Source organism: Myotis lucifugus, unplaced genomic scaffold (assembly GCF_000147115.1).
Source record: "Myotis lucifugus unplaced genomic scaffold, Myoluc2.0 scaffold_110, whole genome shotgun sequence".
Lineage (NCBI taxonomy): Eukaryota > Metazoa > Chordata > Mammalia > Chiroptera > Vespertilionidae > Myotis > Myotis lucifugus.
Genome location: NW_005871158.1, coordinates 845,788 through 860,900, shown reverse-complemented (window position 1 = coordinate 860,900; position 15,113 = coordinate 845,788). Strand labels below are relative to the sequence as shown.

Below are 15,113 nucleotides of genomic sequence, written 5' to 3'. Positions count from 1 at the left end.
ACTTCTCCAAGTACTTACAAGCTGTACAGCAGGTAAAGGTTCACCACCACTTGCAACAGGCCAGTACCCCCAGAGTTCAGTTCTTTGGGAGAAAAGCAGGGTTGTGAGTCCATCTTTTCATATTCTCTGCGACATCCTTCAAGCCATCATAGGGGGTGACAAGAGAACGACCAGTGTTTCATTAGGTGACTTGAGTCTTTTGTAGAGAGGATACTACTTTGCCATCGAGTGCCAGACACTTATCTCTTGGAAAAACACTCCCACAGAAAGGCCTATGAAATGCTTGCCAACCAAGACCTAAACAGGTGGCAGGGAAGTTTTTGATTTTCCGAAATGGATTTAGACACTTTGTAAGTTAAATAAAGAAGGAAAGCTATAAATTAAAATGGACATTCTGCCAGCATTTCCCCGGGTATGACCCCTCCTACCTGCAGACAAACACAGGAAATACAGCCTGTCACTAAAATGAATATGGAAAGTTAGTAGTTTTCCAACCCAATGAAGTACAAGTCCTTCCCGCCCCTCCCCACCATGAAAACAGGGCAAAAAATTAAATAAGACTTACTTTGATTCTGTGTTATCTTCCAAAAGGTGATAGACAGTGGAAGGTTGTTAATCATTAAGCCATTAAAAATTCTATGTTGGTTGTAATCAGATAAATTTATTTTTTAAAAACATTTTCTGTTTATTGGTAACCCTATATTATTGGAAGAAAAATGCACCATATAATCATAACTCCAGGCTAAGGGAAAACAGCTATTACTAAGAGGAGAGGAATGCTATTTTCTATTATTTTTTGTCATTATTTAGTCTTTAAAAATAAACAAAGCTACACACCTTTACTGTATGCTAGACTTTTGAGAGTGTAAAATCTATAAAATGGGATTCTCAGAAACAATTGTACCAGCCAAATATTATAAGAAGTGCTTATTTGGGGTACTTTAAATTAAAACAGGAAAGGAATCAATATTTCAGCAAATTTATATTTAAAAGCTTGGACTTGATATGTCTTTAGTGATCTGAGTTAAAGCAAAGTAAATCAAGACACCTCAATAAAGGTGATATAGTAAGAAAATGTCAATTTAATCATTTACTTTAGCAGGCAAGCAATTTGTAAACATTCAGTAGCGGCAGCATCCAAGTTACAAACAATTTAAAAAGAAACCAAGATTAGTGATTATACTTTTTGTTTCCCTTTCCCCAAAAGAAAAAAAAAGATTTGGAAATGAATGACTTAAAACACTACAAACATTGAACATTCAGTTATGTCTTCTATCAGCCTTCTATGCATCCTCTCTGTGTTTTATTTTTAAAGATGTGTCTACTCCTAAAACGCATTATTTTGCAGTAACTTGTACGTGAGCATTTGCAATCTAGGGAGTTGTTCCTGCACAGGGATGTGCACGTATTATCTCAGTTTAAATCCCATTTGCAAAAGGAACATTTGTGTCTTGATTCAATGCTTCTTTGACTTCGAGTGGCAGGGTGTCAAAAAGGTGATCTTCCACAACAAGCCCGCTTTTCTTGAGCAGGCGACACTGGCCCAGCTGGGCTGGCAGTCGGTCCAGGCAGTTGCCCTTCAGCTCCAGCTGGGTGAGCTGGGAGAGCTGACCAATTTTGTCTGGGAGGGAGGAGATGCAATTTTGCCCCAGATTCAAAGTCCTCAACTTCACGCATTTAAACAATTGTTTTGGCAGGAGGTCCACTTTGTTCCCAGTGATATGCAAATGCTGCAGGTTCTGAAGCAATCCTATTTCTATTGGAATCATGGAAATGTTGTTGTAGCTTACATCTAAGCATCTGAGTTTCTGTAAACTAAACACTGCCACTGGTAAGGATTCGAGCTTGTTGTTGGAGAAATAAAGTGACTCCAAGTTTTTGACATGGGTAATGGAGGGAGGAATGGTAACAATTTTATTATGCCATAATTTCAAACAAGTCAGTCGTTTTAGATGCTGGAAACTGATGATTTCTTCAATTGTGCGTATGTTGTTTGATTTTAAATCCAGTTCCTGTAAATTAGAAAGGCTGAAAATTGCATGTGGAATTCTCTCTAGCTCACAGTTCTGGAGCTCGAGCTCGGCGACATTCATCATTTTCTTAAGGCTGTTCAGTACCAAGAGTTTAGTGCCGTCATTATGAATGACTAACTTTGTAAGATGTGGAGCCACATCTGTGATGTTGGAGGGAACTTTGGTCAAATTGCTCTTCACGTTGAGAATCTTAAGGTGCCGCAACTCTCGGAGAGATTCAAGTCCTATCATCTTATTGTTTTCAGAGTTCAAATTGCCTATCAAGTACAACTCTCGAAGGTTTTTGAGCAAATAGACCCAGGCAGGAATTTCAGCCACATCGGTGAACTTCACGTGAAGGCATCTCAAGTGATCTCGGAGAAAGCTAAACGCAGTCTGTTCCACTTTCGCAGGGCAGTGGCAGAGGTGAAGTTCTTGGAGATTAGTCATTTGAGAAATCTTAGCAGGAATTTTAGCTTCTGGAATCAGTTCAAGTTTGAGTACATCTAGGTCTGTGAGGTCAAAGACAGCATCGGGCACGCCCGACAGCATAAACAGATGCAGCTCCTGCTTGTCCTGGGCGTTGCGTGACACATGCTGCCTGAGTTTTTCAAATGTCCACTCGTGGTTCAAACTAATTTCCCTAAGTTTATTTTCACTGACTTCTGACAAGAACACACCGAAACGCTTGGAATACAGCTGGTCGTACTGGTCTACCATGTGCAGAAGGAACGCGAAATCGTTTTTGACATCTGGAATGTCGCTGAAACTGCTCTCTTCTCGGACTTTTTCAAAAGAATATTCCTTCAAAGGTATCCTGAATAACCAGAAGAGAGTGTAGAGGCAGATAAAACCGTACACACAAATAATGGATATGTAACTGATGAGAAGCTTTTTCAGCATATAAGCCATGTTGTGGGTGCACTCAAAAACCTCATAACCGGTCAGGTGCTCAACTTTCGGCTTGCAGACGTGTTCAAAGCTGATAGCATTGACGAAGTTTGCTGTATAGCAGAGGATAAAAATGAACTTGGCAGTTTTGATAACTGTTTGGACCACATAGAGTTTATAGATCAAGTCACTGTCTTCCACGTGGGCACGGAACTTCCTCACTTTCTCAAACAGGGCCTTGGCCTGTTCTCCGTCTTTTTTATCCAGGATGGTCATGCTGGGGACTTCAATGACGGGCTTCTCGGCCGAAAATTTGAAGCCGGTTTTGTTGATCATCGGGGTACTGGCGCTGGGGCTCCCTTCATCGCTGCTGGTGGACACATGCTTTGGTAGAGTCTGGGCACCTGTTATTCTCTGCTTGTTCTCCTCCGAGTCTTCACACGCCGTCTCCGACAACGCTTTTGTAGTCCAAGGAGATTCAAAGCACTTTCCTAATATTGAAACGAAATGTTCTACTTTCGAGCATGTTTTGGGATATTTGAACCAAAAGTTGCTACTGACCATGAGAATAATAGTATGTATAAGAGCAAGGTATGGAAAGTACTTAGAATACCACGGAAGGGCCAGATGGTAACACATTTGATTAATAAATACATATTGCTGAAAATCCAAGTTTGTTTTCCTGCCTGTTGGATCTCTCTTCTCTTTCTTCGCCTCCTGATTTGGAGCTGTGGAATCTGGGTGAGGATATCTGGCTCTGAGAGGTATGTCAGGTGTCACAGCAGATGTGTCAAAGGAAATGTCACTTGTTACCCGCTCATGTTGGTCTTGGTCAGTGGTTGCTTCCATCTTCGGGATATTGGTGGTAACGTCGACATTTCCTGGTGGTGTCTGTGCCTTTGAATTTACAGGAGATGGCAATACTGGCAAGCAGACCACCTGATCTTTGGTAAGTTGCATGGTTCCTGCAAAGATGGCTACCATCAGCATAACGACAGCCAGGTAATCCATAAACACGTCCCACCATGGTTTCAGGATTCGGTAAGTTGGTTGAATGTCATTAAGCGAAGCAACTTCCGCAAGGGTAAACATTCCTAGAAGACAAGCAAACAAAAGACATAATTCCAGCGATGCATGTGAGAAAAACCTTTCACTTGCTCCAAACTAAGTTTTCTTATCCTTTTATCCAAGACAGGTATGGTAGAAAATGAACTTAAAAGGAAGATCACTGCCCTGACCAGTTTGGCTCAGTGGATAGAGCGTCGGCCTGTGGACTCAAGGGTCCCAGGTTTGATTCCGGTCAAGGGCATGCAGGAGGCAGCTGATTGATGTTTCTCTCTCATCGATGTTTCTGGCTCTGTATCCCTCTCCCTTCCTCTCTGTAAAAAATCAATAAAATATGTATTTTTTTAAAAAAAAGGAAGATCACTGAGAAAAAGAGAGGTTTGTTGTACCAGTTCTTTTCTCCTAGCCCACAAGGATAAAAAAAGGGTGGGGGGAGAGTAAACTGCCTTCTAGGTAAGAAATAATGATAGTCTGCACAAGGTCTATGGTGGTTACAGTAGAAAGCAGGGGGTAGAAATTGGAGAGCTATTTTTTTTTTTAGGAGACAGAATTGGAAGACCTGTAACTTACTGGACCTTGGAGAAGGATATGAGAACAGGACGGTATCTGTTGTGGACTGGACTGATTTAAGGTTGAGACTGAAGTTCTTAGGTAGAGGGGTGGGATGATTTCTACTGTACAAGCCAAAATGAAGAGTCTGTAAATACCATTAAACTCTGGGTAGCCTGTGTACCAGTCCCAGACCTACCACATACGAATGGTGTGATTCTCTAGGCCTTATATTTTTCATCTGTAACAAGGGGATGATAACTGCTAAGGGTTGCTGGAAAGCTTAAATTAAGACATGATTGTAAAGCTCTTAGCACAGCCTCTGGCCACAAGTATTTGTTAGCTCTTTACATTAGCTCCTACCACCCTGGTGGAAATGTCCCACGGATGGCTGAAATTAAGGGTCTAGAGCAGGGGTGGGCAAACTTTTTGGGAGGGCCACAATGGGTTCTTAAACTGGACCGGAGGGCCGGAACAAAAGCATGGATGGAGTGTTTGTGTGAACTAATATAAATTCAAAGTAAACATCATTACATAAAAGGGTACGGTCTTTTTTTTTTTTAGTTTTATTCATTTCAAACGGGCCGGATCCGGCCCGCGGGCCGTAGTTTGCCCACGGCTGGTCTAGAGTGTAAGAGGAGTCTTAGTCTATATACTTGAGATTTATCAATATATGCAGCTGAAACTCTGGCCCTTGTAGCACCAATGGAAAACATGTGGAATGAGAAGAGGGCCAAAAACACAGGTGGGCAGGAATGATCAGCGATGGCACTAAGTCAGGACTAATGAGACCTTTAATCTCTGCCAACGCTGATGGCCCCAGCAGTAAGGAAGAGAATCCTGGTGCCAGGACACTAAAAAATGTGGGCGCCATTTACTAACGGCTGCCAGCATTACAGTCCTGAAACTGGTTATACAAATAACATGGTACAGGGACAATCCCTCTGGAAGTAACCAAGAAAAACATAATGCTTATAGTGACAAGTAATGGGACTGGGCTTCTGTAATCATGGACGGAAAACAAATTATATCTTCTTGAATTTGAAAATTTCAACTTCTTGAAAAGCAACATTACCCCATTCTGCTTTCTCAGGAAGTTCTCAGGTTCCAATAATCATATAAAAAAGGATTTACTAGTATATAACTAATATAAAACAAAAAGTTAAAAAGCAAGGAGAGTACCCAAGATTCTGGGAATGCACTTATTTTTTGAATAAAGGACAGAAGATAGATTTTTATCTATGCATGCAAAAGTTGCCCCAAGTGCCATGTAGAAAAGAATTCTGAGCCTGACCCTGGCTTCAATGGGAAACAGCATTATGACTGATTACTGGTGTCTCTCCTGGAATGACAAAATGGAGAGTGGTGGCATTAGCACTTTTATTCTGCTTGTTCTATTTTATATTATGCCTTATTTTCTCTGAAACTTTCCCACACAACTAGTACTTTGCAGAGCAGGTGCATAGTATCTATACATATAAAGAGGAAATGTGCAAATTAGGCCAGGACGCTGTAACGGGTCACAACCAGACAGGAGGAGGTTGCGTGTGCTGGTGAGGCCTGGAGCGGAGATGGAGACAGACGGGGGCCGGTGAGCCACTGCACCCCGGCTCAGGCTGGCCCCCCAGAGACGCCCTGGCTCAGGCTGGACCCCCAGAGACGGAGCAGACACGGACAGGGACAGCGGGGCCAGCCCGCAGCCTCCATGGCCGAGCGCAGGCCCAGAGAGGAGACCGCCGGCCCACCTCTTGCGGAAGCAGTGTAGCTCCCTCCCGTTTCCCGTGGTTGCCGGCAGCTCGCTTCTGCCTCCTGCGGAAGCCGCACGGCTCCCGTGGAAGCAGCGTGGCTCCCGGCGATGCGCTGCGGTTCCCACCAGCTCCTGCGGAAGCGGTGGGTGGCCTACTGCGCATGATATCACGCGATGGGCTACTAGTTTCTTAATAAAAGACAACAAACATCTTTTTCATTATAATAGCAATTCTGATGTTATTTTTTTTTAAGTGAAATATCTTTTATGTACTCAGGTAAACACAAACCCAAGAACTCTGAACACATCTCAACTACTGAGTTGTACTTATATTTTCTGAAAATTGCTAGGAATTTCATTTCCAGACTTCAGGGCTTATGTGTGAAATGCCTGGCACCCAGTCTTTGTAAGAAATTACTATAGAGGTGGAACAAAGAAAAGAAATACGTGTACCTCAGTAGAGTAAGTGGCAGATAACATCCCCACAGGAATCTTGCTTATGAGTGGGTTGGGAACTTAAGCAGGAAGCAAGGCTATGAGAAGGCACGGTGGGCCAATTTAAATGAGGAACAGTTCCACCACGTGCCATGTGAGCTCGTTAGTCCCTATCTAGAAGTACAACACTGCACTCAGCCAGAGGTTACAGAATGAGTTCTTGCTTCATGTACAGAAACTGGAGAACACACCTCACACTGGTGTATTCCTTGCAAAAAAGAAAACTTCATATGGTCACACCAGGAACCACAGTTTTAAAGGTCCGTCAATATGGATGCTGGAGAAAATAGATTGGGGGGGGGGGGCACCTATTTCTTTCTAATGGGATTTTTCTTCACTCTTCAAATAGCTGTACTGGACTCTAGAGAAGCCAAGGTATTTGGGTTGGAGGCTGAGGGAGCAAGGAATTTTCAAAGTCACTGTACTGAGAATGTTGGTTACTTATCTATTAAGCCTTGATTATTACAACTGGTTTCTCTGCCTCCAGCCTTGAACCCACCTTCCACCTGCTGCTGGTCCTTTGATGAAAACCCCTCTCCTCTCCAGACTCTCTGCTCTAGGTTGGTAACTTCTTCTAGTTTTTCCAACCAGCCATTCTTCCTACATATTGTTTCCTCTACCTGGAACACTCCCTTCCCACTCTCCTCTCTGAGGCTGTCAGGTTTCTGTCGCTTTTCCCAGGAAGCCCTCCCCGACCCCCTGTCTGGGTGAGGTGTTTCTCTGCACCTCCACCCATCACAGCCCTTATCACTCTGTGGTAGAACCAACTGTGTACCTGTCTGACCCCTACTAGATGACAAATTCACTGAGGGCAGGGACCATGTTCCTCTTCTTTATTGCTATGTAGCAATGCCCGACACAACTGATGAAAGAATGCATGAACTCCTGGCGATCATATTCAGCATTATCATCATCATGATCAACATTCCTCAAGAACATTTATTAACTATCTCCATAGGGTATTGGACAGAAGAGCATTTTCTTCAACTTCATTGCCACCACAAAGCAACCTGGGCCCACACAAGAATAAAAACTCCGAGCTAGGCCTCAGAATAAGAACAAATAGCTAAAGGACCCCACAGCAGAGACATTGTGGGGTCCCTGTAACCAGTGACACTGTACAGCTGTCAAAGCTTTGATGGTGGTTTTCAAACACTTCACATTCGGGACAGGCTTTGTTTCCAGGAGAGAAAGGAGGAGGGCTGACCACTTTCCCAGAGGAAGAAGAAAGAGGTAAAAGACGGGGGCAGAGAACACAGTAGTAGAATACTGTAACTTCACACCAAACCCCCAACAGTTGCCATCTCAGCCCCCCACATCCCAAAGGTGTCAAGAGCCGAACAACAGAGCCCAGCTTCTGAAGACCATGGCCTTAGGGGGGCCCCTCTTCCAGCATGCTGTCTACTCTGCACTCCCCACCAAGGGTGCGAGCCCCTGCCAACTCCTCCAGCCCAATCCCCTTCTTCTTTCTGCCCAACTCTTACTTATTCTTCAAGTTCCAGCTCAAGCACTGCCTCCTTCTCCAAGCTCCTATCAATCTATCTAATAATAACCTGTTCCAATGTTGTCTCCTCAATGAGATCTGGAGCCTCCGGGAGCAGACACTATGTCTTATTGCCTTTGTATACACCATGCCCTACTCTCCCCTGGAAAACAGAGAGGGCGTTTAGTGATGGTGATCTGCTGTAATGCTTAGCTTTGAGGACACAAAGAAAAAGAAGCAGCTATCATTTATCATCTTCCTTCTATGTAACAACCACTGTAAAAGGAACTTTACATCTAATATAATCCCCTGCTTTTGTGCATTCTGCATTTCTGAAAATGAATGTATTAAAAGTTAGTTTTAGGTTTTGGGCTGAGGGAATGGTCCTATTTCCAAAACGCCATGCAATATTATAAAATCCACCAGAACTCCTAAAATTAAAAGGACAGATAATACCAAGTGCTGGCCAGGCTGCAGAGCAATCAGAACTCTTAAACCAGTGGTTCCCAACCTTCCTAATGCTGCGACCCTTTAATACTGTTCCTCATGTTGTGGTGACCCCCAACCATAAAATTATTTTCGTTGCTACTTCATAACTGTAATTTTGCTGCTGTTATGAATTGTAATGTAATTATATATGCGTTTTCTGATGGTCTTAGGCGATCCCTGTGAAAGGGTCGTTCGACCCCTAAAGGGGTCGTGACCCACAGGTTGAGAACCGCTGTTTAAACACTGATGGTGAGAGTGTGAACTCGTGTAACCATATTGGGAAACTTTGGGTCAGTATCTACTAAAATTGCACATATGCATATTCTATGACCCAGCAGTTCTACTGTGAAGTATAGACCCATGAGAAATACATATACTAATCAAGCATTCCCAGTAACACCGTTTGCTACAGCCCTAAACTGGAAGCTATCCAAATGCCCATCAACAGTAGAATAGAAAATAAAATGTGGAATATTCACAAAATGGAATATCGGGCAGCGATGAAACTCAATGATCTGGTTACATGCACATGGGTGTGTTCCTTTTATAAAATGCCTTTGCCTCACCGCCATCCCAAGGTACACCCAGGCTGGCTGGGGTCACAGGTCAGGGAGTCTGTGCTCGTCCTCTGGTGGCATCTCCCTTGCTGTCTATCTCTCCAGCCCAAGAGAAGAGGCCTGCTCTCTCTGGAGGACAAGGAACTGAAGCTGACGCAGAAAGAGGCGTGGAGGTATGCATGGACAAGGTACAAAAGCTCCGGCTGCTCACAGGTGAATATATTCAGATGGAACGCAAGTGGAACTCTGCCTGAATTCCATCTGACCTTCACAACATGAAGTAATAGCTGCCACGGCGTTATTACTTTCCCTTGACAGATAAAGAAATAGACTCGCTGGAGTTAAGTTGTGGAAGTCAAATAATTAGTGGTGGAGTCTGGACTTAAAATCTCATTTAAGGCCAAACGACATGTTCTTTCTACCGGATTATACTGTGTCTCTTCTTTACTTGTCATGTTAGCAGTGCTTTCAGTTTGCAAATTACTTTCCTATAAAATATCTCAACGTATTCTCACAATAACTGAATGAACTAGGCATTATCATTGTCCAATAGTATGAGGAGACCTGAGGTACAAATAGCTTAAATGACCTTCCTCAGCTAATTAAGTGAGAGAGCTAACAGAACCTTTCATCTCCCAGTCTTTCTCTCTACCACACAGTCATACAGTGGCTGTTTGAAGGACTGACCTTCTCATGTAATGCTTAGCTTTGAGGACACAAGGAAATTAAGTTATATAATCATCACCTTCCCCAGGACAACCTTTCATGATATTCACTCAGAACTCAAGAAAACCATGAGCTGGTTGCCATGGTGGGGAATACAGAAATGATGTAGCCTAGCCCTTGCCCTCAGCAAGCCCCCCAGTCTAATGGGAGGTGAAAAGCAGTTAAGCGTGCTATTCCAACATGGTAAGAAAGTCACTTTGACCTGGCTAATACAAAGTGCAGGAGAGGCATAGGACTGGGCAAACCTATGTCTGCATTTGGTAACTGGGAGGGTTTCACAGAGACATGGTTTTTAAGCTGACACCTGAAGGAGGGGGATCTTTATGGGGTCATGGGGAAGGTAAGGAATACAATTTTGGCAGAAAAAAATGGCAAGTGCCAAGGCATACAGTCAGGAAAGAAATTATGTGTTATAGAAACTGAGTGAATTAGGCTTTACTGTTGCCCAATAGTATGAAGAGACCTGAGGCACAAACAGCTTAAATGACCTCCCTAAGCTAATTAAGTGAGAGCGAACAGAACCTTTCATCTCCCAGTCTTTTTCTCTATCACAAAGTCACCCAATGGATGTTCTAATGTTACCACACTATGTTAGTGTAGTATGTCCTTGTACAGACATCACATTTTGTGGGTACATCAATAGATAGAAACTAAGGCATGGATGATTTACCTGCAGTCTTAAGGAAGTGCTGGGGGGGCCCTAAGGCAGGAAACCGGTACTTTTCTGCAATGTCAGCCACTGACAAGCTCTTATCTCTAACAAGGGACTTCAATTAATGTGTGTTATCCTATTTGACTCATCAAAAGCTGGATAAAAACTTCCTACCTCCCAGGGCGTGTTTCAACCATCAGCGGAATTAAAAACACAGCACTTTGAAAATAAAAGTTGCTTTTGTATGAGTGCGTGTACAAAGTATATTAAATATATCCATATACCATAGTATATTAAGTACGTTATGATCCTCAAGTGACTTTCTAACATGAAAGTCAAGGGGAGAGCAGACCAGTATTTAGCTTTCCAAATCCTGTATCTTAAGGTTGGACCTCTTTAGTGAATCAGGCCCCACAATGACTATAAATGGTTATCTGGGTATCTTTTTATTTATTTTGTTAACTTGAGGAAGGCACACTTAGTATATATTAACTGCAGACATTCTTTGGGTTCTCCTTTATAATATCTCTGTTGCAAAGAACTTAAAGAATTATGTTACCAGGAAGTGGATTTCACATTCTATGGCACATGTGAAAACCAGCTTAATTTTCTTGCAAGCAAACATTTTTCAAGGAAGTCAAGGATGCTTTTTATACTAGACCTGAAAGGGGGAAGTTACTGGACTTTGGCTGGCCAAGGATGAATCAGAAAATCAGAGATTGAATCTAAATTCTTTTATGATATATAATTCTGTTTTCTTATCACAAAGTATGGCCATTAATAATGGAATAAACCAATAACCAACAGCCAAGTTCAAAATCTGATGCTATGATGGTTGGATAACCCCATGAATATACTAAAAACACACTTTTATGGTATATCCATTATCCAAATGAAGCTGTTAAAAGTTTAAAAGCTAGATGTTAATCTTTATTTTACTGCTTAAACTGCCTTTTCAACAGAAATAGGATAGTGAAAGTAGATAGGGCTTGTAGATATTCATGCCAGACTACATGCTAACTTTTAATATGTTTTTAAATGATTGCTTTGTTGTTATAATTATATTGAACCAGTTCTGAAAGATTTTTTTTAGCATTTTACTTATCCTCACTGAGTATGCATGCCTCATCTATAAAATCTTGACAACGCTCACCTTACAGGGTCATGTATTGAGAACACCTAGTTCACGGTCTGACACAAAGTAGACCCCCCTCAAGATGTTTGCTGAATTCTGATGGCAGAAAAAGAATCTCTGAGGAGAAAAGCACGCCATTTTAATCAGTCTTTAACTGATGAGTAGGCCAATTTCTTGAATTTTGAACTAACATGTAGCACTATGTTCATAGAAGTAATCCTGAAATAAATGGTTGACAATGAAACTGTGTGTTCAATTTAATTCTTTCAAAAATATTTCAGTTAAAATTACGTTTTTTCGGGATGTGGCAAATTATACTAGAAAGAGGAGAGAACTTCTGATGCCAAAGAGATTTGGATTCAAATCTCTTTGCTCACGTTTACTAGCAGTATAAATCTGGGTAACTTAGTGTCCATTGGAAAACATATTGAGTTTATTGAGATGCAGCAAAATTCTAGCACCTAAACAGAAAAATATGATCACTTATTTTAAATCTTAAAAAAAAAATTAGTCCCAGCTGCACTAGGAGGTTGCTTTTAATAACCCTATTTAAAAAAGGAAGTGAAAAATGGCTTTGAAATGTTATTTAAAGAAAAGAGTTTAGGGTATAAAGAAGCAAATAGCTTGATTAAACAATCTAATACATAAATTTTTCCACATAGGTATGTGTTCCCTACTCAATCAATTTTCACTTTCTAAAATCGGCCTTTTAGGACAAACTGAGCAAATGGGAGAAGACCCAAGAGATTGGTGAGGATCAAATTCTCAAATCCTTCACTGAGTAAGCCAAAGGAGAACAAACTCATAAAAAGGTAATAAATTACATCATCCCTATAAATAACCCTTTCTCAACATTCAATATACACATAAGCATAAACACATTACACACACACACACACACACACACACACACTCTCACACATGTATGTGCATACATACCCACCATAGTCAATTCAGATATTAATAATTCATATGGTAAAAAAATAAATGCTTCAGATGCAAAATTAGAATGAATAATTCAGCTTTTTCCAAAAGAGCTCTGTATTACTGGTATTATATAAGTATTAGCAGTTATGGATATTATAATTATGCAAGGTGTTCTATAGTTGATATAATTCTATATACACATGAAAGAATTCACTAGTATTATTCCTTTTGAAAGATTATGATAAAAAATTGTACTTTAAAAATAGCTTTCTTCTAATACTACTTTGGTTTAGATACCTCAAAAATAATGGAAAAAAATGTTTAGAGAAAAACACCCCAGATTTTACAAAGCACTTCTCATAAAATCTACCAAAAGCAGATTTCACGTTGGGCAAAATGCACCCATTTTGCTAATCTTTAAAAGCTTTTTATAAATCCATTCAATACCCGAAAGTAGAGGACTATAGCAAATTCAGAACTTGTGAAATATAAAAATAGCTTTACACAAAAGTATATTTTAGTGTTTGTATTTTAGTACCTATTTGGGGGTTCTCCCCTAGATTACTGCTATTCATGGAGCAAATTTACCTCAAAGCTAAGGAATAGAACTGTAAATACATTTCAGTAGATCTAAGACAGAACAGCTTGGGAATTAATAAAAATGTGTTAATACACTGTTGCGAATGTTCTTGCTTTTTCTTCTGAATTCTAAAAGTGATGACCCACATTTCAGAACTAGAAAATGATACCCTGTTCATGAAACAATACAAAAAAGCCTCTAAATCAATGGCTTCCACGTTTTATTCCACATACCAAAGTTTCTTGTATAAGTTATACTAGCATTCTCTTACCATGAACTCTGGCCAACAAAATTTCACAAATGCTTCAGTACCTACATATCTAACCCCTACTAGAAACTTCATTTCCTTCCACAAATATTTACTGAGTATCCTCTATGTGCTAGATACAGGTTCTAGAAATAAGAGAAGGAATAATAATAATAATAATAATAATAATAATAATAATAATAAATCATAGCTGTCCTTACTGGGAAGCAGCCTAGAGGAAATATTCAGACGGAGATAATAGGCAATGGTCTGATTAGCCCCTAAAAAGAGAGCTGGCAGCTAATGGACCTTATTCAAGGCTTCAGAGAAGCCCTAGCTGGTTTGGCTCAGTGGATAGAGCCTCGGCCTACAGACCAAAGGGTCCCGGGTTCTAGCCAGGGCCCTGATCAGGGCACGTGCAGGAGGCAACCAATAAATGTGTTTCTCTTACATCGATGTTTCTCTCTCTTCCACTCTCTCTAAAAGATCAATGGAAAAATATCCTCGGGTGAGGGTTAAAAACAACAACACCCAAGAAACAAACAAACAAGGCTTCAGAGACGCCACCCCAAATTCACAGGGAAGCCTTGGGTCAGCCCTTTATAATCCCAACTATCTTCAACCAGTTTTCGAGGCAGCTAGTGGAACTTCTAAGAGGAGCTTTGCATTTCTAAATTCCCTGCTTCTTTCCATCTGTATGATAAACATCTTAGATCAAAACTTAGACCATTTTCCTTTTTAAGTTTTCGTACCTTTAATATGGTTTCTCTAGAGTATGACTGGCACAGGTCTGAAATTGGGCTAAAAAAAGTGAACCGGAATGGAGCTCCCTGACATCCTAAGCAACTTCCCATGGTCCCGGGGAGTTTGCCACATTCTCTTCCCGTGGATATATATCTGCTCTGCATACGCACCACCAAGAGCCCCGCAGTCCTTATTCCTAGTTTGTAAAGATTGCTAGAAAGCACCTGAGTACCTTGCCCTGGTGCTCATCTTACTAACCCTCAAAAAAACTTCTCAGAGTTAGTAAGAGATACTCAGATATCGAAACAACATACCTTGGATAAGTAGCAAATTTCGTTAAAAAGTCTCCTAATACTTGGCAGATATTAGGAGATCCTAGCCTAGGACTGAAAACAAATGCAGGGTTAGACAATGGCTGCTCCTGAGCCTTGCCGAACTGAGCCCCCCATCTGCCTGTCTCCCTTTCTCCCTCCACCTGGGTGTAAATATCTAACCTAAAGGGAGGAGAGTTTCTTTTATCTGCATCTGCATGTCCCAGGGCCTGGCAAAGGACAAGCACTTAATAAAGGTCTGTAAGAGAATAAATCTCCCAGACCTATAACAGCATTCTAGGAGAATGTACAGAAGGCACTGAACTTGTGAGCCAAATACTGTCACTATCAATTACAGTGACATATAAGGTCACTATTAATTATGCCAAAATCAAAATGATCAGCTCTGACAGGCATTCTTCAATGTCCAGATGGACAATGCTATACAACTCTTTGAAATAGGTTATTCTGAAGGAGACTCATTCTGATAGACCATCTGCATG

General features: G+C 41.2%; 1 protein-coding gene across 7 annotated transcripts in view; it reads right to left on the bottom strand.

Annotated features, from left to right (window-relative positions):
• Positions 1–1,053: 1,053 nt before the first annotated feature.
• The window catches only part of LRRC8D (leucine rich repeat containing 8 VRAC subunit D), a 117,848-nt gene continuing 103,788 nt past the window's right edge, over positions 1,054–15,113 (bottom strand). For all 7 annotated transcript variants that reach the window (XM_023757629.1, XM_023757627.1, XM_023757630.1 and 4 more), the window contains one exon: positions 1,054–3,997. In XM_023757629.1, coding sequence (XP_023613397.1) covers positions 1,419–3,995 — 2,577 coding nt within the window. In that variant the 5' untranslated portion in view covers positions 3,996–3,997 and the 3' untranslated portion in view covers positions 1,054–1,418. The remainder of the gene's footprint in view (positions 3,998–15,113) is intronic.